The sequence below is a fragment of the Dromiciops gliroides genome, chromosome 2 (assembly GCF_019393635.1).
Source record: "Dromiciops gliroides isolate mDroGli1 chromosome 2, mDroGli1.pri, whole genome shotgun sequence".
Classification (NCBI taxonomy): domain Eukaryota; kingdom Metazoa; phylum Chordata; class Mammalia; order Microbiotheria; family Microbiotheriidae; genus Dromiciops; species Dromiciops gliroides.
Window position 1 is genome coordinate 258390856 of NC_057862.1, and position 24893 is coordinate 258415748.

General features: G+C 37.8%; 1 protein-coding gene across 17 annotated transcripts in view; it reads left to right on the top strand.

The window, feature by feature from the left end:
* The window catches only part of GPHN (gephyrin), a 757220-nt gene extending 734361 nt beyond the window's left edge, over nt 1–22859 (top strand). For all 17 annotated transcript variants that reach the window (XM_043986983.1, XM_043986980.1, XM_043986981.1 and 14 more), the window contains 4 exons: nt 2270–2334; nt 8259–8362; nt 16876–16972; nt 21846–22859. In XM_043986983.1, coding sequence (XP_043842918.1) covers nt 2270–2334; nt 8259–8362; nt 16876–16972; nt 21846–21979 — 400 coding nt within the window. In that variant the 3' untranslated portion in view covers nt 21980–22859. The remainder of the gene's footprint in view (nt 1–2269; nt 2335–8258; nt 8363–16875; nt 16973–21845) is intronic.
* Nucleotides 22860–24893: the final 2034 nt, after the last annotated feature.

The window sequence follows — 24893 nt, forward strand, 5'->3', positions numbered from 1 at the left end:
TGATTCAAGACCAGTGCCTTATCTACCACACAACACTGCCTCTCATTCCTACTGAGGAGAATATTTGTTTTAGATAGATATTAATTATTTTACCATGGCTATTCAAGTTTTTTTCTCTAGGTATTGGCAGTTTAATTAATTATACAAAGGACATGCCAAATGAGTTTCAACGTACTTCTTGTTAACCACAAAAATGAATTGATATATTCTCTTCACTGTGTAAAGTATTCAAACATCTCCTACCCTCACTCCTAGAGGAGAATTATTCATCTAATATCTATGCTATTTAATTTGGGCATTCCCCTTTCTTCATTCTTTGTTATTCAGGGTTTTTGTGGGTTTCTGGAGCTTATCAGTTCTTAATGGTTCTTCTTCCCTGGAGTCATAATACCCAGTTATTTGCATGCATGCTTGTCCTAGTCTGACTACCGGGAGAATAAGCAGTATGAGCTGAAAAGTACCAAGGAAATTGCTTCCTAAAGATAAACAGAAAATAATTGCTATTTAGCCACAGCATTTTTAAGATAAGACACTTATGTTTATGATCATTCACATTACAAACATTATTTGGTAATGACATTTTTTGTGTTAATAGGATTTTGTTCAAGTGAATTGGTTGCAATCACATTTTTAGCCTTCAAATTCATAAATGACACAAAGCTGAAGCCCAATCTCTTCAGAGTGAATTAGCAAGTGAGAAGAAATGATCCCTTTGTCTGTTGGAAAAGAGAGAAGGAAGCATTTGGCCCAAACTAGCTCCATCCCGTTCCTGGATCCTTGTGGGTGGTATTTTGTTTTGGTGATTGGCTTGGGAATTTAGGTGGCCTGCTTAAAGAATGTGTTGGAATGTGGAGAGAAGTAAGAAGAATTTAAGGGCTATTGCTACTTGATAGCATTAAAATTTCTGGTAAAGTTCTTTCCACCCACCACAGGCAATTATGTTGTTTCATTTTGGAACAAATATAATGTAGACAGAAGCCTGTTCTCAGGCCTTTTATGCAGGATTATTTTTGTAGAGGATTCTTTATGCTATTTGTTCTTAATGTACCAGTTCTAACAAGTTTGGATATCTCTTTCTTAAACCCAAAGCAGATTAGAAGCAGCCAAAGACTGGCTCCAGACTGCAGTGAGAAGTGTCAGCAGATAGCCAGACTCTAAGAAAAGTAGCAAAGCCATAAAGGCAATTACAAGAACCCCAAAAGCACAGGATCTGTGGTCATCTGGGGTAGGGGTCACTGCAGTGACCTGCCGATGACCTGCCAATATTACTGCTGAGTGGAATAACTGATGTTCATAATGATAACCTTGAGCCACCAAACTGGAGGCCCCTGACCCACTTTGGCATATTCTACTTTAAAAAAAAAAAAAAAAGCTTTTCAGATTTTCAGTATTCTGTGAGTAAGAAGTCAGGGAGACAATACAATATAGATTAGTAAGAGCTCACAGTTATATAGTGCTTTATATTTTACAAAGGGATTTCATTTCAATTCACCAAACATCTATTTGGGACCTACTGTGTTCCAAACACTGTGCTAGGTCAGTAATTAAGACACAACACATAACGTTTCTCAGGAAACTTTCCTTTAAAATAGGGAGTACAGTCCTCTATTTTAAAATGAATAAATGGGGCCTAGGGGGGATAACAAAGTGAGTCACCCTAACAACAAAGTCATAAACCTAGTAGTATTGAACAGCCAGTAAATGTTTATCAACCCAACCCAAATCCATTTCTTTTTCTGTTGTGTTATACTGCCTTTCAGTATATGATATCAACTTTAGAAAGATTTCCACTTATGACTAAAAGAAAAAACATGTCAAGTGTTTATGCAGTAAATCCTAAGTGTTCCAATTAGCTATGCTGGAATTTGACCTTCAGTACAAACCAAGAGATAGTCCAATAGAAAAATCTCTCTGCCACTGAGTGAGTAGGTTGCTGGAATTGAGTAATCAGAAGGGTAGAGTGAGCTTTGGAATATATGGTTACACATTTGTACCACAAGCAGACTAAAGTCAGGAAAATGGCATACTAAAAAAGGTAGGGAGAGGTTGGACACTAGAGAAAGATATTAAAAACAAGTCTCCTGCAATCTTTGTTAAACATTTCTTTAGTGTCCAAGGGCTATATATGAAAGATAAAATAAAACAAAGTATTTCATAACATGTGATCATTTATTTGTTATACTGACATAATAGGAGTACCTCAATATTTACTTCAATTGTGTATTTTATATTATATCTAGTACATAAAAACAACTTAATTTCTCTCTAGCCTGCCAACAACATTTGCAACCTTGGACATTGATGGTGTAAGAAAAATCATCTTTGCACTACCAGGTAAGAAAAACCTAATTTCTGTGGCTTTCTCTGAAAAAGGGACAGAAATCTTTTGTGGTTTCCCACTGAAATCTTTTGAGTTCCATCTCCTAGATGCCACTTCTTTCTGACCACTTATCCTTCAGATCATCCTAGAGAGCTGTCAGATGATGACTGAGTAAATGAGCTGACCTGTGAGTTTCCTTCTGGTTCTGAAATGCTGCAATTCTATAATAATCTTATCCCATTTATCCCACCTCTACTACTCCTGAGAGCAGAAATCAATGGATTCTATGGAGGAAGTCCAAAACTGCTCTAGCCTTCAAAAACTGAAAGCTTAGCACTTTCTGCCAGGATTGCACATACCCTGATGCTTCATAAGCTCCTTGCCAGGAGCAAGGAAAAGGAGGAGGGAGAAAAATTTGGAACTCAGAATCTTACAAAAATGAATGTTGAAAACTATCTTTACATGTAATTGGGGAAAAAAAATTACTATTACATTAAAAAAATTTAAGCTCTTTGCCAGGCTCATTACAGCTAAGTCTCATTCAGGATTTTCTCCTGAGCCACAAGACCAGTACCAGTCATACAAGATTGTTTAGACACCTGTGGTGCCTAGGCCTCATTTCCAAACATACAAAAAAGTCTATAGGATCATACGAATAGAGTTGGAAGAGCCAGACAGCCATGAGGCTTTCTCGTTCAACTCCTCTTTTTACCGATGAAAACTGAAACCCAGAAAGTAATTTACTGAATTTACAGATCATACTTACATACTCAATTTACATACAGATCATAAAACAACAGAGAGGGCACCTGAATCCAACTTCTCTTTCCACTGTTGAAGTGTTGCCTCCTTAAAAAAATAAGAAATTAGGTTCAATTCAACATTAACAAATTCCTTAGAATTTGAGGTGATTATTTTTTATTATAAAACAAAATTAACAACTAAGGTAATGTTTGTAGATAAAAGAAAAGATAAGGAGAATTTGATATTTGTAGAATAAAATATACATACTCTAAAACTTCTTAATCTGATGCTTTAAAAAGATGATACAGACCCCATCATTGAGGACTTAAAGCAGCATGCAAGGAAATTAGCTGTCAGAATGCTTGTTTCTGAGGTGAAATGGTGAAAATGTGATACATCCCCCAGATGTAGCTATTTTACTATTCTAGTTATTACAAAATTGTTTTCCATAAAGAAATGATTGCTTGTCACTTCTTACTTCCTTTAGTCTGTAAGAAGGTTGGGAGTCATTCCTTTATTTATTCCACAAACATTTTTAAGTACCTGTTATTTGAAAGATGAACAACAGTATGATTCAATCAGCTAGCCTTTTTAAGCTCCTACTATGTGCCAGACACTGTGTTAACAATGGAGATACAAAGAAAGGCAATAAAATGGTCCCAGCTCTCAAGGAACTCACAGTCTAATGGGGAGTGAGCAACATACAAACAACTATGTACAAACAAGAAAGAAACAGAATAAAGTGGGGCTGACATCAGACGGGAGGTGCTCAGCAACCCTGTCAAGCCACTTAAACTTTCAGTGCTCCCAGGTAACTCTCTAAGACTGTGCCCTGCAGAAGAGTTAATGATCTGCTTTGGTAAAGTGAGTTTCCTTCCTGGAATGATAGGATCCTAGACCTATAGCTGCAAGTGACCTTAAAGACTATCTAATTTGGCCCTTTCATTTTACAGATGAAGAAAAATAAGGGTAAGAGGTTTTTGTTCAAGGTCACAAAGGTAAGAAAAAGAGGCAGAATTTGAACCCAGGACCTCTGACTCCACAGTCAGTTCGGTTCCCCACCCACCCCCACAAAAAAAGTATAAACATTGTGTTAGATGCTATGCAAAGATCCTTGCCTTCAAAGAGTTTACAATCTAGGAGATGTAACGATTGGAATGACAATCTTTACAGAGAGGAGATGAGATATGTATACAAATAACTATGATACATAGTAGACCGTTTCCTTACAGTTCTTCAGTAAATTTATAGGAGAGGCACAAAATGTTCAAAGAAGGAAGAAGTCTAGCTCTTCCTTCTAACCCATTTCTTCATACACCTGTCCCTGAATCTGTCTTCATGTAGTTACAATCACAGGTGAATAGAAAGGAAAGAATTTTTCCAGGAAAGGGCAGACAAAATAAGGAGAAGATGGAAAAGTCACTTCTGACTGTTAAACTCACAGAAGCAGTGGAAGTAAGGAAACTCTGACTCTTTCCATCCCCATCCCTTCATGTTTTGTCCCACTCCCTGCCTCAAATGCCTTGTTCCATGATTTGGGGCTCAATCAGCCAGAAGCATAAATTAAGCACTCTGCTGTGTGCCAGGCACTGTGATGGCAAAGACAAAGACAAAAAGGAAACAGTCCCTGCCCTCCAGGAGCTTACAGTCTAGATAAGGGAGATACACACATATGTAATTATATTCAAAACAGAGACAAGATGATTTGGGAGGAAAAACACTAGCAGCTAGGGAAATCAACAGTCTTCATGAAGAAGGTGTCACTTAAGCCGAGCCTTTTGGGGTGGAAAACTAGGAATTCTGAGGAGTTAAGGCGTTTTCTAGGCACATAAAAGCACTGAAACAGAAAATGAGTGTCACATATGAGGAAAAGAAAGAAGATCAATTTGTCTGAATATTAGCATCCTACGATGGAGAAAGCAGGATATGAGGTGGGAAAAAAGGAAGGTTGGAAGCAGGTTGTGAAGATCTTTAAATGTCAAACAAAAGAGTTTACATTTGATTCCAAAAGTATAAGTAGACACAGGTCAAGGTCAAATTTGTGCTTTAAGAAAATGTAGGCCTGCACCAAAGTAGTGGTTATGTGAGTGGAGAGAAGGGGTCAGATTGGAGAGATGTTGTGGAGGTAGAAAATAAAATATGGCAAATGACTGAATATGTGGGATGAGTGGGAGTATGGAATTGAGAATGACAACAAGGATGCGAACCTGGGTGACTGAAAAAATAAAAAAATAAAAACTAAAGAAGTTCAGAAGAGGGACAGGTTAAGTAATTTGCTAAGACAGTTAAACCTAAACACCTCATTCTGTCATTTTGTTCTACCTTTCTATAAGATGTGATCCCTAATGCAGAGTTCTGTGATCCATTCACAGAAGAGTTTCCTGAGACCCAGATCCCCATCCCAGGATGTCTGACAGATAATATAATACATTTAGCATATTGAATTGATTTACAGCCTCTTAACTGATCACATAACCAAAGACACAGAGTTAGGGAGTATTGACAGTGAATTAAAAATTGTCACCCCCAAAAGACACAGGAAGGTGTATTTTCAAACTTATTACAGCTTGGAATATTCTCTGCTCATCCCTAATGAACCAAAAGAGGGCAGCAGCCTCTCACATCTCAAATTATAAAGAAAGCAAGGGTGCTCACATTCCTCTGATGCTAGCTAGAATTTTTTAGCATTATGAAAGAAGAATAGTATCTATTTTCCTCACTGGCAAAACAGAGCCTTTACCAGTCTTTATGATTTTTTAAAACAATTCATTTTAAATATTAAAACGAGAAAATAATCTCTGCTGAATGAAGGTTTTCTGGCCTTTTCTAGAAAAGTTTCCCTCTTATACTTTGAGATAAAAGGAAAAAGTAAAGCTACCTGATATATCCATGGGATTTTATTGAAAATGAATAAATTTGATTCTACCTCCTTAACAGTTCTTATATCCATCCCTTTCTATCTACTCACACCACATCTATTCTCAGCCTTTATCACCTCTTGCTGGGACAGTTAAAATTTCCTAATTGGCCTCTGTTCTCCCCTCTCTAAATCATTCTTCATACAAATGCCAGATTGATATTCCTAAAGCACAAGTCTGAACATGTTACTCCCCTGCTGATGAAGCTTCTTTGGCTCCCCATTGCCTTCAGTATAAAATAGAAGCTCCTTTGGTAAGCATTTAAAGCTGTTTACCAACCGGCCCCTCTCCAGCCTGTTTTCCAGGCTGAATACAGATTATCTCTCCTCCTATGCAACTGTCCCTTTACATGATATTCCATCTGTCTTCCATCCTGGATCACCTTTGCTTTTCACCTTTACCACTTAGAACCACTAGTTCCCTCTAGCACTCAGTTCAAGTAGTAGAAAAGGCCAGGTTGGCTGGAGGACAAAAGGATAATCAGTTCAGTTTTCAATACATTAACTCCTCTGTCTCCAGTCCCTCCCCTCTTTAATCCATCCTTCACACATTTGACAGAATAATCTTCCTAATGCACAAGTCTTCTCAAAAACCAAAGTGCCTTCCAGATGTCTAGAAGATAAAGTATAAAATCCTCAGCCTGTCATTTTAGGCTCTCCACAATTTATCTCCATCTAGCCTTTCTACCATTTTTCACATGCACTCTAAATTCCAACTAAACTGAGCTATTAGCTATTTTGCAATCTTGACCTCCCATCTTACACTTCCATCCGTTCATGTGGGATGTGCCCTTTTCATCTCTGTTAAAATCCTCTCTCTTCAAAGCTCTGCTAACATTCCAGACTTCTCCAATCTCTTCCTACCCTTACTGCAGCCAAAAGGGTTCTCTCTCCCTCCTCAAATTTTTGCAATGCACCTTGATGAGATTTCTCTTTTGCTTCCATCACATTTTATATTGTATTAGACTTCTCATATCCCACCAATAGACTGTAAACTCCTTGGAGCAGGGTCTGGGTTGTTTTCCATGTATAAATCTCAGGTGCCCAACACACTTTTACTGTTTGTTGAATTGGATTGAGCTTTAGGTATGGGCAGATGGGTGGGGAGATGTCCAGCAGGCAGTTGGAGAGCTTTGAAGCTTTCAAATTTCTTTCCTTAAAACAGTCTTAGGGGAGCAGCTAGGTGGTGCAGTGGATAAAGCACTGGATTCAGGAGGACCTGAGTTCAAATCTAGCCTCAGACACTTGACACTTACTAGCTATGTGACCTTGGGCAAGTCACTTAACCCTCATTGCCCTGCAAAAAAAAAAAAAAATTAACAATTAAAAAAAATCTCGCTCCCATCATTTATTAATAGAATTAAATCTGAGCTTGAAGGACCTTAGAAATCATCCACTCCAAGTCTTATTTTGTAGATCCGGAAACTAAGGCACAGTGAGGTCAAGTGATTTGACCAAGATCACATAAAGACAATAATGCCATTCTTTTGACTCTTAAGTAAGTCTGGTTCTCCTTCCACTTCCATACTGCCTTCCTTCTGAGAGGAAATCCTTCTTAATTATATTTTCTTTTCTCAATTCCTTTTTTCTAATTTTAAGTGAATAGATTTTATCCATCATCAGATGCTTCACACTTGAAATGATTTGATAGTGTTGTAGACTGCCTTGTCTGTGGCATGAGGGATGTATAATCACGGAAGCATATGATTAGAAAAGGAAGTTGACTCCTGTGGTTAAAAGTGAGAGGTAACAGAAAGATAAATTGAATCATTGACTGGTACCTACAGAATACATAAATTCAAAGGAAAGCTTCCAGCATGTTAGAGTGGATCTACCATTAACCAGAACTATCCAGAGTAAAAAGGCAGAAATGTGATGCAGTCTGCACCACTGGGAGGAATACCTTCATGAGTGAGGTCACACATGACATCAAAGTATTGAAGAAGTTGTTATAAGCATTCAAAACAACTGTCAGGCTTCATCTTAGAATGGCCTGCCTTTCACTGGTAGGCCCAAAGAGTTGCTATGTATGGCATAGCATTTATATAATCACTTTTATATTAGGATCCTTTTTAATCCAAGATGCTTCAGAAGTAGGAATGGCTAAAGATCAGTCACTTTTATGTAACTACAGTTACATTTCAGCACTTAACTCAAAACAGCTCAAGGAGGAGGTTTTGTGTACACAAAATTAATTGAAAATCTAGCAATAAAAACATTCATTAGGATACATTTCTTTGTTTGTACTATGAATGACTGAATGGTTTTATTTTTCAGGAAATCCTGTGTCAGCTGTGGTCACCTGTAATCTCTTTGTTGTCCCAGCACTAAGGAAGATGCAGGGAATCCTGGATCCTCGACCAACAATTATCAAAGCCAGGGTAATGTTTTCTAGTTGTAGCAAGCAAAAAAAAAATAATAATAATAACTAAACTCTAAGAATTGTCTATAATTACCTGGAGTGTTAAGTTTCTACAAACAAGCCAAAAAAAAAAAAGTAAATTTGGAAAAAGCCAGTCTCCTCTGCTTTCATTCCACATTCTCTTCTGACATCATCCTTGGCTGCAGGAGAGAATAATCTTCACATGATTGAAAGCCAACAAAGAACCTCTGAGAACTAAAAATTAAGAATGGATGTTAAGGGAGCATACTATACAGCCAAGAAAATGTCCAGGGCATGGCAGGCACTACTCTGACCGCAAACTGGCATAGGATTTGAATCAAACTTCTTTCCATGTCATAAAAGCCCAGTATGTAGCCATATTTACATAGATGTGTGTTCTTCTACCTACCCTAGACTTATTTCAGTGATTCTACAATAGTTAAGGCATGCTGCAATATGCTGGGGAGACAGAGATGAGTAAGTCATAGTCCCTGATGTCAATGAGCTCCCAAACAACAGATAATAAAAGATGTGTAAGAAAAGACTGATAACAAATAAGGAAAGATGACATAAAGGATTTTAAAGAATGCACACTAATATAGGGAAATAGCATTAAAGTTATTTGGAATAAATTTAATTTTTCCTTCAGTCACCAAAGGAATGTGAACAAAATTTTATTATGTCTATACATTTTTCTTACTTTGTAATGAAAATCTTTTCTTTTAAAGTGGACAAACTATAAGACCAAAGACAGATATGTCAGAATGTCAGACTTGGAAGGTAACTTAAAAGGTACTCAATCCAACGCTTACCTAAGGAGGAGTCCTCTCTAAAATATTCCTGACTAGAGGTTATCCAGCCTCTGCTGAAGAAATCCCTCCCTAAAACATATATTAGTTTTGTCTATGTTCTGTTGTGTTTGTATTTTTTGTTAAACACTTCCAAATTACATTTTGGTTTGGCTGCACTTGGGAGTGTGTTTGATAGCTCTGGTCTAGAATAGCATTACCAGAAAAGTCTGCCTATTTCCTTCTTATAACAAGTATCCATATGTAGATTATGTTCATAAACATGTCATATAGATGGGGAAGTAGACATCTAATCCTGAAATTTACATTCTTTCTTGGTGGTGATAAAGTCTGAAACTTTTTCCTATGTCTTTGGTATCTCCCTCTTCTTCAAATAACAAGAATTGGTGCATTGAAGGATACCAGGACCCAGGGTTCACTTTGGGCTAACTGCTGAGTCTCTGCCTCCAATGTAGCCAAATACTTTATGAACATCTGAATTTCATACCACATAAAGGAAAAAAAAAAAGAATGGCTTGGGGCTCTATAAGATGTTTTATCCAGCAGTAACAGTATAAAATTTAAGAACTCATAGGCTTTAGAAATAGTATAAGACTGAAAAATGAAGGGTGGAATAGTGTGTGGGAAAGACTTTTTCTTCCTTAAGTCAGATACTTGACTCTTACCATGTCGGTACATTTCCACATTTGGAGTGAAAGTCTAACAAGGAGTTCAGAGAAGCCAATTAGACTTTTTTTTACTGTAGCTTTTTTTTTTAGTTTGAGATCAATTACCAAAAAAATAAATAAAATTCAACAAAAAGCAGAAAACACTTTGCCCAAAGTAGAGGATATTAATTATGTGGCTTATCCACTGTTTAGACATTACACTAAATTTAGGGGAAAAGAAAAGCCCTGTTAGTGGCAAGAGAACACTAATCAGAACTTTTTGGCACTAGCAAAGCCCAAAGAATCCTTTTGTGCTTTGCTTATGTTAATACCTTCAATCTCTCTTTTTTGAGACTGGCATTTGTAATTGCATTCCATTAGACAAAGCTGCCTGGATATGGGCTCCTTAAATCAGACTGATGTTCTCTATACATTGTTTCCATAATGCTTCCAATTTCCTGTCAGCTAATGGGAATGCAAAACTTGGTCCAAGAATCCATCAAATTCCCATCTCCCACAGAGCCATATCACTCAGTCTGCCAGCAAGCCTCATCAGCTTGGACATTTGCATCTCAAACACCATCCCTAACTTAATTTCACAAGCATTTTTAACCACTACAGTCACCCCAATACTTTTGCTGACACACAATCACATCCTCAGTGTCCAGTCATTTTACTTTGCTTTTAAAAAGCGTGAATCCCACAACCTCAGCTTTCTAAATGAGCAAGGATGCCAGTAATTGACAAAAGCCAGTGGAATGCTAGCCTTAATTTGTGGTTTGGCCTTTCTCTGTCTTTCTTGGCTCACCCTGACCTGCTTTGTGGGAAGGTCATGCATTGTGTCCAGGCACTGATCTCTGCTTCAGCCATCGGGTGTATGATGGGCTGTGTTTTTTTTCTCCATAGGTCAGACCAGGTTTCATTGGAAGGTCAACCATTCAGTGCTGCGAGGTTTTACCTGATAGTAGCACGGAGCATTCGCATTGCCTCTTTATTTCACTGATTAGTCATAGTTAGAACTGAAGAAGCTTTTTCCTCCTTCTTCAAGGATCTTCCATTCATTCTTTTTTTTTTTTTTTTTTTTTTTTTTTTTTAGTGAGGCAATTGGGGTTAAGTGACTTGCCCAGGGTCACACAGCTAATAAGTGTTAAGTGTCTGAGGTCGGATTTGAACTCAGGTACTCCTTACTCCAAGGCCAGTGCTCTATCCACTGCGCCATCTAGCTGCCCCCTCATTCATTCTTTAGAGAGAGACAACTTTTTCATTATCAATTAGGGATAGGTACTACATAGCTACTGGACCTATAATTTCATTAACATAGGAACTTCCAGATGAGGAAATGCCTTCTACCAATGTATGTCAGCAACCTTATTGCAATTTTAAACTTGGAGAGTTGCCTAAAGCAGGGACATGGTTCAGTGTCCTGTGCAAGGTCACATAGCCAGTATGTATCAGAGGTAAGCCTTGAACCCTGGTCTTCCTATCTCTGGGGGCAACTTTCTGTCCTCTGTGCCTGTGCTACCAGGCTGTCTGTATATAGAGTGAAAACAAGTTAAGAAGAGGGAGAGAACAGGAAAGGGCTCCCAGAGGACTTCGTGCCTAAACTGAGCTTTGAAGGAAGCTAGGAATTCTATGAGGCAGAGGTGAGGAGAGAGCACTCACCCATGGACGGCCTGTACAAAGCATGGATACAGGATTGTTGTGGATGAGGGGCAGCAAGGAGTCCGTGAAGGGAAGGAATGTATAACAAGCCTGGAAAGGTAAGTTTTCATTACAGAAAGGAATGAGGATTGCCATTCCCTACTAGAACCTATTTCCTTATTATTCTTCCAGAGTACACAGCTCTCTGCCCGCTGTAAACACTGAACAGATGCTTTCTGAATGATGTAAGCATGGAAGTAGAATATTTCAATAAAATGTATAGACTTACACACAAACTCATAATTATAAATGTAATATTACGCTATTGTGTGAAAAGCTCAGCCTTTACTGAGGTACAAGGCAATAATTTGCCTTGTATAATAATTCTATTAAATTCAATATAGGTTTTTTGGTGTTTTTATTTTTAAGGGAGGAATTTTGAAAGGTAGACATGCCATCGAATCAGGCAGCATAAGGGAATGCTATTTGTAAAATAGAAATATTCCATTTTAAACATCTGAAATAAAATTGTCAACATGTGTGAATGTTTCAAAGTTTCCTCATAAGTTTGAAGCAGATGCTTCCAAAGAGCTACTGTTGGAAGACCAATAAAGTCAATGTTATCATTGTTGCAGGCTTTATTGGAAACACTACAAAAGGTGGAGCAAGAAATCAATTCTGAAATCACAATCTGCCAAACCTGAGCAGAACCTTTGACATAATCTAGTTCAAAGGTTTTAAAACTGTGTTGTGACCCCATATGGAGTTGCATAACTGAATGTGGGGGCAACAGTAAAAGGTTATGTATATTTATTTTATATACCTCTATACCTAGGGCTGAATAAAAATTTCTTATGCAAAAAGGGGTCACAAGTGGAAAAAGTTCAAGAATCCCTGATCTAGGGGCAGCTAGGTGGCACAGTGGATAGAGCACTGGCCCTGGATTCAGGAGGACCTGAGTTCAAATCTGGCCTCAGACATTTGACACTTACTAGCTGTGTGACCCTGGGCAAGTCACTTAATCCCAGTTGCCTCACTTAAAAAAAAAAGAATCCCTGATCTAGTTCACCCCACCATTTTCAGTACATGACCCAAAGCATAGAAGTGGCTTTCCTAGGGTCATACAGAGATAAATCCGGGATTCAAACCTAGTTTTTCCAATTTTAAAGACAAGTGCAGTATAGCACAACAGTCCTATGGAAACCTAGATTACTATCTAGATGGCTAGTTATTTGAAAAAATAGAGAGAATAAAGAATATCCTCCCTTTCCTATTCTCACTTTATGCCCTTAATAATAATAATAATAGTAACTTATATTTATCTAGTGCTTACTGTGTGTCAGTACTGTGCAAAGTGCTTTACAATTATTATCTTATTTGATCTTTACAACAACCCTGAGGGGTAAGTACTATTATTATCTCCATTTTATAGATGAAGAAACTGAGGCAGGTGGCAACTCAGTGACTTAACCAGGGTCATGTAGCTGGTAAACATCACTCAAGGCCCAGCACTCTAGCCACTTCACCACCTAGCTATCCCTAGACTTTTCATTTTAGGGTACTTCAAAAAAAACTGTGTGAGCAAAAATAAGCCATACTGATAGAGTTAAAACATTTCATTGAATTAGCTTGCACTACTTTTTCACCAGAAATGTCATGTGGTTATGTAACCTAACAGATATTTACATTTCTTTACATCATTCTCAGAAATGCAGAGAAACTGACAGAGAACAATACAGTTGCTTCCTTAAGCTACATGCTATAATAATATTTTTATTATAGACAAATATGATGAGTAGTAAAGTGTATAAACATTTTACTGAAACATCTACCCTATGTTTATGGTTCATTAATTTTTAAAATGCTGCTAGATTTAATTTTTTTCCTGCTTATAGTTGACAAACTTAGCAGACAGCAATAATTTGAAGGCATTTAGCATTTATTTTAAAATTAGTTGTGTTATTGCCCTTTGTCTTTATATCACATCCACTTCCAGATATAATCCTACCCCCAACAGAGAAAAACAGTTAAACAGACTAAGACAGTAGAAAGGATCGTGGATGTAGAGCTGGAAGGGAACTTAGACGCCATGGGGAAACTGAGACCCTAAAAGGACATGTGACTTGCTCAAAGTTACACAGTTAGTGCCAGAGGCTGGATTTAAACCGAGTCTTCTGACTCCATAACCCAGTGAAAGAATGCTGAATATGGAGCCTGAGCAGTTGGGTTTAACTTGGCTTTGCCACCCACACACTACCTATGCAACCTTGGGAAAGCTGCTGTTTCCTCTCTCTACAATGAGGCAGTTGGACCAAATGACCTCCAAGGTCTCTCTCAGCTCTCCACCCATAACCTATGATCTCATCTAAGAGTTTATACAATATTCCACACCTGTATTCTATTACCACCCACCTCGCCTCCTCCAAGAGTAGTCATTATAGCTACTGAGAGTCTGGCTTCATTTTAGTGTTCTTTTTCTTTATAAATGTAGTCATTGCATATACTTTTCTGGTTATATAGAGCATTTCAAAAGATAGGGAAGAATTCAAAATCTACACATGCAAAAAAGGCAGTCACATATGAGGCAAGAAATTCAAATCAGAGACCAGGCGATTTTTTAGTTGAATTAATGAAAAATTAGGAAAGGAAAAGTGAAATAAGATTTTTCCAGGGCTTTTAGCTATCAGGTTTATGAACAATAATAAATACTATCGTAGCCTATCAGAGCTGAACTATTTAACCTCTGGTTATACTACTTTTGTAAATTGTTGGGAAAAAGAGATGCCACTAGAATTATCTCCCTCTTAGTGAGTCTTTAATTATTTCAGCATGTTTTTATGTTTAGTATACTACCAGATAAGCAGAGCTGTGCCAAAGATTAGGCAAGGAAAGCATTATGCTTTGTTTAATATGTATATTTAGTTTTGGTTTTGTTCTTTTGGGGGGAGGGGGTACAGGAGGGATATAAGGCAGGGATAACCTTAAAAGCCCTATAAGGCTTTTAAATATCTGTGTAATTTGTTCTCAGATGCAGTGGACTGATTTTGTATTTGTTCATTTGTGTATATATGTTCTCTTCCCCTTTAGAACGTAAGCTTCTTAAAAGGATGCTTTTTAGGGGGAGCTAGGTGGTACAGCAGATACAGCACCGGCCCTGGAGTCAGGACGATCTGAGTTCAAATCCAGCCTCAGACACTTAACACTTACTAGCTGTGTGACCCTGGGCAAGCCCCAAGGCAGGGGTAGGGGGAAGATGCTTTTATTTTGTCTTTGTTTCTCTATTGAATGCTTGGCACTCAATAGTTCTTTGTTGATGGGCTGATACAAGTTGGTTTCAGGGCCCTGTCAGGCAGCATTTTAGAGTCCCCTTATCTCCTTGACCCAGGGGCTCAGGAGACAGTCTGGGTTTAGGTTTAGGACAAATCCCTCCATGTGAGACCAAGGTGAGATCTTCCTAGTTAGTTTTTAGATTCAACTGAAGTCTTTCTTAGGGATTGAAGAAGGCAATTACCAGTTACTGGCTTTGGGTGGAGCTATCTACAGTTTTTAGAATGATTCCATAAACACTTCTTGCAGGAGAGATGACTGATAACCACTTTTTGAAAGTGACTTAGGAGTTTTTTGATCCTGCCAATTTTTTATAAATTTTTTTTTAAAGACTGAATAAATTTTTGCCTTCATAATTACATTACATGCAATGGCCTCACTCTCCTCCACCATGTTAAACATTTTCTAAAAACTGTATACATTTTTAGCTCTTAGGAAGAAAAGTACCACACAGTCACAATATTGTTTATGTGATTGGGTCTTAATTTTTAACTTCACAGAAGATGATTGTTTTCTTTGTCAATCCAGGCTTAAAAACTAAACTTAAAGCAGAGACCTTAGAGACTGTCCACTCTGGCCTCATTTTGTACATGAGGAAACTGAGGCATACGAAAGCTAAGTCATTTGCCCAAGTTCATACTGTATGTGGCAGACCTGGGAAAAGAATCCACATCTACTGACTCCCAGCAGAGTATTCTGAAGGATACAAAAAGAAATCAGAGAACTCTACCTCAAGGGAGATATCTATGTGATTATAATATAAAACAATATTAGGCTCATGCAAAATTAGAGAAGACAAGCCCTAAATCAATACATATGAAAAAAATAGTATAAACTGAGTCTCCTGAGTCACATAAGCAGCAAAGAATAAAGGAATAATCAAATGGGTGACATTTAGTCAGAAAAAAACAAAACTTCTTGGAGGAAATAAATTTCAAGCCAAGGTTCTAAAGGAGATCAAGAGTTTGGATTAAGAAAGGGTGTTTCAAAAGGCATTGTACAAATGGGTGGAGGATAGACCTGTTCCTAAAGTAATCAGATTTCCATTTTGTCAAAATTTTATAAAATTATGATCTCTTCTAGTTGCAATAGACACAAGACTACTTAAAAGTTAAAAGAGTTTGAGGAAAATATTAGTTCCCATATATTGGAGCAAGTCTTATTTATTATGACACTGAACAAAACCTTCAATGAGCTGTGGTGTATAATTGTGTGTTATTCAACTTAGAGAAAAGCCTTTAGGCACCTACTACCTTGTTTCTTGTACCTGTTGTTTCTTTTGTTTATCAGATTTATCTTGGGGGGTGAATTAAAAGCCAAACATAAAAGGACTATGTAGTAGTTAAATCTGATTGGCTCAAAGTCTGATTAGTGAGTCAATGATATATAACATGGGTAAAATGTTTTTGCTATGTTGGTAATAAAAGGATTTCTTTGTCCTTTTCCATTTCATGGAAAGGAGTCATCCAGAAGAATTCTTTTATAATGTCAATGTTCTGGTTTTTCCAGATTGTTATACTCCTTAGGAAATATTATATTTATCATCTATAATGATGAATCTTGATATATATCAACATATATGTATGTGAATATGTATATGTGTGTGGGTAGATATCTTTTCTTAGTATTAGAGCACCAATGAGAAACTCTACAGAGAAAAGGGAAAATGTACTGTGTCTTCATGCCGAGATTTGTTTGTTCTCCTGTTCCTATATATTTCAATTCTTGTAGAGGATTTATTTATTTACTACTTCACAAGCTGCTTTCATTTTACCTGAACTGTGCTAGGTGTTAAAACAATCACTGCAATTCAGGAAGTTCTCCTCTCTCATAAGGCATAAAAGCTTCCTCTTTCTTTCCTCATCATCCCATCAAAGGCCCCGACCTTCACCTGCCATTAATAGGGGGGTAGTGATAGTGAAAGCAACACTGGACCTATGGGTCCACTTTGTCGTGCCCACCACACCCATGGTAACACCCCCAGCCACATCATGAGAAAAATATCATCTGGTAATCTGGTTTGAACCAATCACAACTAACGAGAGGAAAAACAACAGGTTTGTTTTCTTTACCCTTTGTTTCTACAGTTATCATGTGATGTAAAATTGGATCCTCGCCCAGAATACCATCGGTGTATACTGACTTGGCATCACCAAGAACCACTGCCTTGGGCTCAGAGTACAGGTTAGTCATACCTGTGTTCAAAAATGCTTTATATACCTGTTCTATGTGCATCATTACTAATTACTTTATATTGACCTGACTGTTCAGATTATTGGAAATTTACCTCTTGAAAATTTTACTAACTTAAATTATTTTTACAGATTTGGGCATTCTGACATTATAACAGGCAAGAGTAAAAAATTAAAGCATAGATTCTTTCATTTTGTGTAGCTAGGATTTACAGATAACTATCTGAATTGTGAATGTGGAATTGTAGAACACTTTTGATGAACTACTTAAGGGCATATGATGAAGGAAGGAAAAGGTAGGGCCCACAACAGAGAAGCCCAGGAGAAGTGTCCTAGGACGGTCCCTAAAAGGGATGATCTGGGTCCTGCTGAGGGTATAACAGGGTCTTGTGCAATGGCCTCACTCTCCTCCACCATGTTAAAATGACTCTCTCTTCCAGTCAATCTATCCCAAGTCCTTTAGTCCAAAATGTAAGCACTGATGAGCAGGAGTTATCTGTCCTGCAAAGGAGTGTACTGGGACCATTCCTGTTCCTCTGGATAGCTCTACTAGAGCTAGTTTTTCTGCTTAGATAAAAAGCTGATCAAAAGAGACAATATCCTCAACTGTTGTTATAAATTCAAGTGATTTATATAAATGCCTTTTAAGAAAAATCTGGAAAAATCTTAAGAAATTAAAAGCAATTGTTAAGTCTGGAAATGGGAACATACATGTTGTTGTCATTATATAACTAAAGCCACTTCAGGTTTCTAAAGCCATGTGGCAGTTTTCTGTTACATCATGTCCTCCATTCCAACTCCCTGACTCCAAAATTCTTGGTCACCTCTAATCTAGGTGCCAAGACTACATATCACATCAGGAAGGAAATTATCCTGTCATACTACAAACATGGAGTCCGGAAAAAAGATTTTACAAATTTCTCATCTTCTGGCATCTCAAATGGGGAGCCTGAGTATTTGTGGCATTTTGTGAAATGGCATAAAATATAGCCTATTAAAGCAATAGAAGTTAGCTTATTGGATTTGATTTTGTATTCTGTCAGCATCAATTCCCAGCAGGCACCAAAACAAAATATGATCTGATAAAGTAAAATTCAGTTACAAAAACACACGTGTGACCATGTCACTCTCCTGCTCAAAAGAAGCTGAAGCTTCCTGACTCCCATGACTCTGGGATCAAATACAAACTCCTCTGTCAGCTAAAGCCCTTCCTAATCTAACTCTGACCTACCTTTACAGCCTTTCCCTATTTCTGTTACTTCCCTTCACCTACCTTTCACTTCAGTCAAACTGACTTCCTTTGTTTTGCCTCACACAACACCATTTTTTGTCATTGTCTTTATATAGGCTGCCATCTAGGCAAGGTACTGGAGAAATAACATGTACAGATAAGTAGACATGAGGTGACTTGAGGAAAGTAGATAGTGCTAGCAGGATCAGAAAAGGCTTTGTAAGCAGCACCTGAGCAGAGGTTGAAAGGAAGAGAAAGGTTTTGAAATGCAAAGATGAGGAGGGTATGCATTCTCAGCATGAGGGAAAGCTTATTCATATGCATGAAAGCTGGAGATGGGATGTCTGGGTAAGAGAATATCAATTATTCCCATTTGACTAGAAAATAGAGTGTGTGAAGGAGGAAGTAATATGAAATAAAGGTGGAAGGGTAGGTTGAAGTGACTGTGAAGGATGTTTAAATCATGCCAAACTGAAGAAATTGTGTTTTAATCTAGAAGCAATAGGAAGAACTTAAACAAACTGATGCAGAGTGAAGTGAGCAGAACCAAGAGAACATTGTAACAGTAACAGTAATAATATATGATGATCAACTGTCAGTGATTTAGGTATTCTCAGCAATACAATGATCCAAAACAATTTCAAAGTATTCATGATAGAAGCAATAGGGAACCAAATTTTTTTTGTTGTTGTTCAGGGAATGACAGCAGACCTATATGGTATAGTGAGGTAAGAGACCAATTAGAAGACTAGGCAAGATGTGATAACCTAAATTAGGACCATAGTGGTTCAGGTAGAGTGAAAAGGAAGCAAGAGATGTAGGGATTAAAATCAACAAGATTGGACAAGAGTAAGAAGAAACTATCACACAGGTAAGAGAACCAGAAGAAATCAAAGTAATGGAAGGGGAGAATTTCCCAGAGGTGGTCATCAGTCTCTAAAGCATCAGAGACCAAGGAGCACAAGACTTAAGAAAAGGCCATCAAACTTTGCTGTTAAAATCTTTGAAAACCTTATTTCAATAAAGTAGGAAGTTCAGAGGAAGTTGGGCTTAGGGATGAAGATAATCAGCTTTATTTTGGACATGGCTGGGCATATTGATTTGGAATCATCTTTGTAGAAAAGATAATAAAAAGATAATAACACCCAGGAGTAGTTCAGATCAAAGGAGCACATCTGCAAAAAAGATCAGGATTGAGTATAGCAAGATAGAATCAGTGATTAAAAATGACTTGTTAGCAATGAAAGAGAGGAAAGCAAGAGGATAGTATCTTGAGGATGGGCTGGGTTAATGAATATCTTTGAGGGGGAAGGGAGAGCATGCTATTTGGGAGGGTGAAAGAGCCCTTAGAATAGGAGGAGAGAGAAATAATGATCAAAGGTGCAAGTTCCCAGAAGGGAAAGGAGGAGATGGAGTCAAGGTGCATAAGTAGAGTGGTTGACCTAGACAAGAAAATGTGTCATCTTTCTCAAAGCATGGAAAAAAAGGAGTGGTCAGATGAAGATGTATAAAGTTTTTTATGGGATAGAACAGGAGAAATAAAGCTGACTAGATATGAATGGCTTCTATTTTCCTAGTTAACTACGAAGTAAGTTCTTCTGAGAAAGGAGTTTGTAGGACTTGAGGAGAGAGCGAGAGAGACAGAGAGAGAACGAGAGAGAGAGAGAGAGAGAGAGAGAGCTTGGAGCAACTCCAGAAAGCTTCTAGGATAGAGAATCAATCAGAGAAGAATAAAAGGGGTACAGTGCTGCAAGAGGCCCCAACTCAGATAAGATAACATGAATTTATAATGTATCCATTGGTCACAGCGGAATGGCTTCCTTCAGTAACTTTCAGCAGCTTGGTACTAAGAGGAGAAAAGGTAGATGGTAGGACTGGCTCATAGTTTAGGACTGGAAGCTTCTAAGTAGTAAGACAAAAGGTCAAAGGATTCAATAATGGTAGATAATGTATAATTGAACTGATCAACTATGGGGTCAAGACTACAAAGGAGGAAAAGTGACATGTAGGCGATGGAAGCTGAAAACATTGAAGACCCGGGAGGCCAAAGGGTTCAAGATAATATCATAATTCCTCAGTATGAGAGCATCATCATACATGTATAGCCCATATCTGATTGTGTGCCGACAAGAGAGGGAGGGATAAAAATTGGAACCCAAAACTATAAATAAAAATGTTTATTACCTAAGCATGAGGGCAGAGTTTGGAATGGAGAAGAAAACTACAAACCAACTACTGAATGAATTCCTTGAGGAAGGTAGAAGAGTGACCTAGAGGCCATGAGATTATAGCCAGAAGAATCTGGACCAAATGACATAGATGGATGGAGTGAACCTCAAAGGCAAAAAAGTTGTAGACTTAGTGGTAGCACTCTAGAAGTAGCAGAGGAAAGCAAGAACTATCTTGACTCTTCTTCCCAGCCCTGTTTTTTGTGGTATTATTACTATTATTGTTTATTGTTGCTGCTGCTGCTGTTGATGATTAGGGGTTGGAGAGTGGCAAGAAATGTCTTTTGAAGAAAGCCAGTTTTTTGTAAGCACTGGGAAAAAATGATTAAGAGACAAAGGGGAGTTGGTTAGTAAGAGAGCTAGGGGTTCAAAAAGTACAGTGGAAAAAGAAAGCAGAGGAGCATAGGAACTGGGGTATAGCATAAGGCCATACAGGAGAAAGGTTTTTGCATCAGGTGGTGGCTTCTCCACATTATAGGTTTTGGGAAACATTAGGGTAGGGCAAGACAAGAAATAGAGAATCAGAACCCCTTCTCTGGAGTGAGTTTGAGGGCCTGGGCCTACATGAAGAGGGGATAGGGTAGAGGGAGGAAGGAAGTTGAAGAGAAAAGATTTTGAAACAGGAAATTGCAACAAACTAGCTTTGTGTCTTAAGCAAATCACAGTGAAAATAGTCTCTTGGGGGGGGGCAGGGCAATGAGGGTTAAGTGACTTGCCCAGGGTCACACAGCTAGTTAAGTGTCAAGTGTCTGAGACCGATTTTGAACTCAGGGAGTCCTGAATCCAGGGCCTGTGCTTTATCCACCTAGCTGCCTGAAAATAGTCTCAAAGTCATATGGGACCTAAATATGAATCATACCTTTGCTATGTGACCATAAGCAAGTCCCTTAACCTCTCTGAGCCTCCATTTCCTTAACTGTAAATCCTGCCTTACAGGCTCATTATTTTGAGGATCAAATGATATGAGTTTTGTAAACCTTTTTTAAAAGGGAGAGCTAGCCTATGCAATCCATATAGCCCCATCTAACTCTAAAATTCCATGATGCATGAAATCTGAGCCTTTCTTTTCTTTATTCCCTGCATTTTTAACTTCTCTATTTCCAGTCTGGCCCCTGTAGCCATCCTCAAAGGGAATAATATTTTTTTCTTTTCTTTTCTTTTTTTTTTTTCAAGGCAATGAGGGTTAAGTGACTTGCCCAGGGTCACACAGCTAGTAAGTAACAAATGTCTGAGGACGGATTTGAATTCAGATCCTCCTGATTCCAGGGCTGGTGCTCTATCCACTGTGCTACCTAGCTGCCCCCCTTACATTTTTGTTCATAAGTTTTCATTCTGGAAAAAAAAATCTATAAAAGCAATAGATACTTTCAGTGGGTCTTCTACTAATACCAACCTCTCTCTTACAGGGAATCAGATGAGTAGTCGTCTGATGAGTATGCGCAGTGCCAATGGACTGTTGATGCTACCTCCAAAAACTGAGCAGTATGTGGAACTTCACAAGGGCGAAGTGGTGGACGTCATGGTCATTGGAAGGCTATGATGATCACCAGTGAGAGCAAAGCTTTGATGCATGTCTACATATCATTGACTGTATCCTGTAATATGCAACGGCACAGCTAGTTTTTCTGATTTGGATAAAAGTTGATCAGTATAGTCAACACCTTGACCTATATTTCAAATGAATTTAAATAAATACCTTTTAAAAAAACACCTAAAAATAAAATCTTAACAAAGAAATTTCTTCTGATTATATCAAAGCAACTTTTTCCTTTCTTGCAATTGCTTTGTGTGTTCAATGCTAGGTCTGATAGCGGTAGCTTTTAGTAGACAGCAGTAGGTGCCTGCAGAACTTGTGTTTTTCTCATCTTTAAAATACAACTACTTATGCTCTTTAAACAAGGCTGTCTGCTTATTTATACTAGCTTAGGAAACACTTGGATTTCCCTTCTTAGTATGCTTCATAACCACTTCACAGAGAGCTTTGGCTTGTTCTTTCTCTTGTATCTCGTGTTTATGTGCACAGTGCCAAAAGAAGACTGACTGTGTGGAGATCTCGCTCTGCCTTGGGGTGCACCACCCCCTTTGCAGCAGGGTCCAGGGGGATCTTTCATCCCAGCAGCCACCTGGCACAGTCCTCTTGGGCAGTAACTGGATACCTTTTATTTGAATAAACAGAAAAAAAATTGCTTCCTTAAGTGCTGACAGCCTTTTTAACCAATACATTTAAAAATGTACAGAACTAAAAAAATAAAAAGAATCAAAGACTGATCTTGTACAGATATTAGTGTTACCAGCATTCATGTGGAAATTAAATGAGCAGAGAAATAAGAAACCTAATGTTGAACAATTCTGTACCATAACATTTTCTGTAATGATATTAAAACTTAATGAATAAAAAAATCCTTGATCATTATTTAAAATTTCATTGTGTAAGCCTCATTATTTGAAAAGGAAAAGGCGGTCTTGCCTCTCAGGTGGAGTAGAACAAGACTGAAAGGAAGGTAGAAGATTACCTGGCAAGGTAAGCTGAACTAACAGGAGATGTTCACTTTGTAAATGTTTGAATAATATAATAATTGAACTTATCATTTCATTACAGTACTATCAGTACTTTGGAGAAGAAGGTTTAGTTGTCTAGAAAGGAAAAAAAGTAAGTTTAACTAATCTGATGTTTCCTGGCCATGAATGGGTGACTAGATGCCCATTTAAGGAAGTTATAATATCTAGCAGTGGCAGGAAACTGCAAAGAAATATTATAAAATTCATTAGCTTGGAAGAGAACAAGACAATACAAACATACTGAAATTCTGAAATCTGTAATTCTTTGGGAGAAAAGAACATAAGGAATAAGAAAAATCACTTGTGAGTACCTGGGGGAGTTTTAGAATAAAAGCAGTGAATATATTGCATTAAACATTCAATAGATACTGTAAATACCATATCCCTTGTGAGTGCCTTTGGGGAAAAGCCAGTATGTATTATTTGGTTTTGCTGAACTGTTTTTATTCTTTGTTACCACAGATGGCTTACTGAATGGAGTGAGGAATATATTTAGAAATGAAGATACAAAAACAAAAGCCTCTCAAAATATTTTTTTAAAGTAGAAAAAACTGAATGAGTTCATTTTTAAAAGTCCAAATGATTGAAAGGTGAGAGCCAGAAGGCTAAAGAGAACAAAAGGTTTTTACAAATAGGAAAAAGAAGAAAAGAGCGGGTAATAAACATTTATAAAGTGCCTGTGTGCCAGCCAATGTGCTATGTGCTTTTTACAAATATTATTTCATTGAATTCTCACAACAATCCTATGAGGTGCAGTTATGATTCCCATTTTGCAGGTAAGGAAAGTGAGGCAGAGGTTGTGATTTGTCCAGCTAGTATTTGTATGAGGTCACATTTGAACTCGGGACCTCCCTACTTCAAGTTCAACATTTTATTCACTGAAAGACTTTACAGAAACAAGACAGTAGTAAATAAGGAGGGCATTAAATTATGATAATAGGTAATTCAGATGAAAATATCAAATTAGATACCAACTACATAACTATAAATGAATCACATTATAGAATAAAATAGAACTATTAATAATTTTGGCTAAAATCAATCAACAAGCACAAGTGACTACACGGACAAAAACCAGTCAATCTCTGACCTCAAGGAGGTAACAATGGAAAGGCTTCTTGTAGGAAGTAGTGTTTAAGATAGGCCTTGAAGAAAACTAGAGATTGCATGAGTCAGAAATGAGGAGAGTGTGCTTTGCTGGGACAGTATGTACTGCACAAAGGCAGGGATGGAAATGTGCATGAGAAACAAGAGGACCAGCTTGTCTGGACTACATAGAATGTGTAAGAGGGAATAATATGTCTAAAAAGGTAAATTGGAGGCAGATTGTAAACGAGGGTGATGGACCTCAACTGTCAAATAGAGGAATTTGTATTGGATTGAGACGCAAAGTGAAGAAGGAGCCCCAGAAGCTTCTTGAGCAGGGGAGTGACATGGTCATATCCATGCTTTAGAGATATCAACTTGGCAGTGTGTGGAGATGGACTGGAGAAGTGGAAAGCTGGGGCAGGGAGACAAATGAAAACTCTAATCCAGTTTTCCAGGTGAGAGGTGGAATGGGCCTGAAATAGAATGGGCAGGTGTTTGAATAGAGAAGGGGATGGATATGACAGATATTGTGAAGACTTGGCATCTGATTGCAAGTGTGGAATGAAAGAAAACGAGTTGGGGATGACTGCAATTTTGAACCTAAGTGCTCTTAATAGAAATTAAGAATTTCAGAAAAGTGATGGGTTTGTGAAGAAAGAGAAAAAGAGAATGAGTTCTGTTTTGGACATGAGTTTGAGATGCCTGATGGATGAACAGTTCTAAATGTCTAGCCACTCATTTGCAGGATGAGCTGAGGAGAGAGACTTGAGCTGGATGTATTAAGAATAAACTTGGGGCAGCTAGGT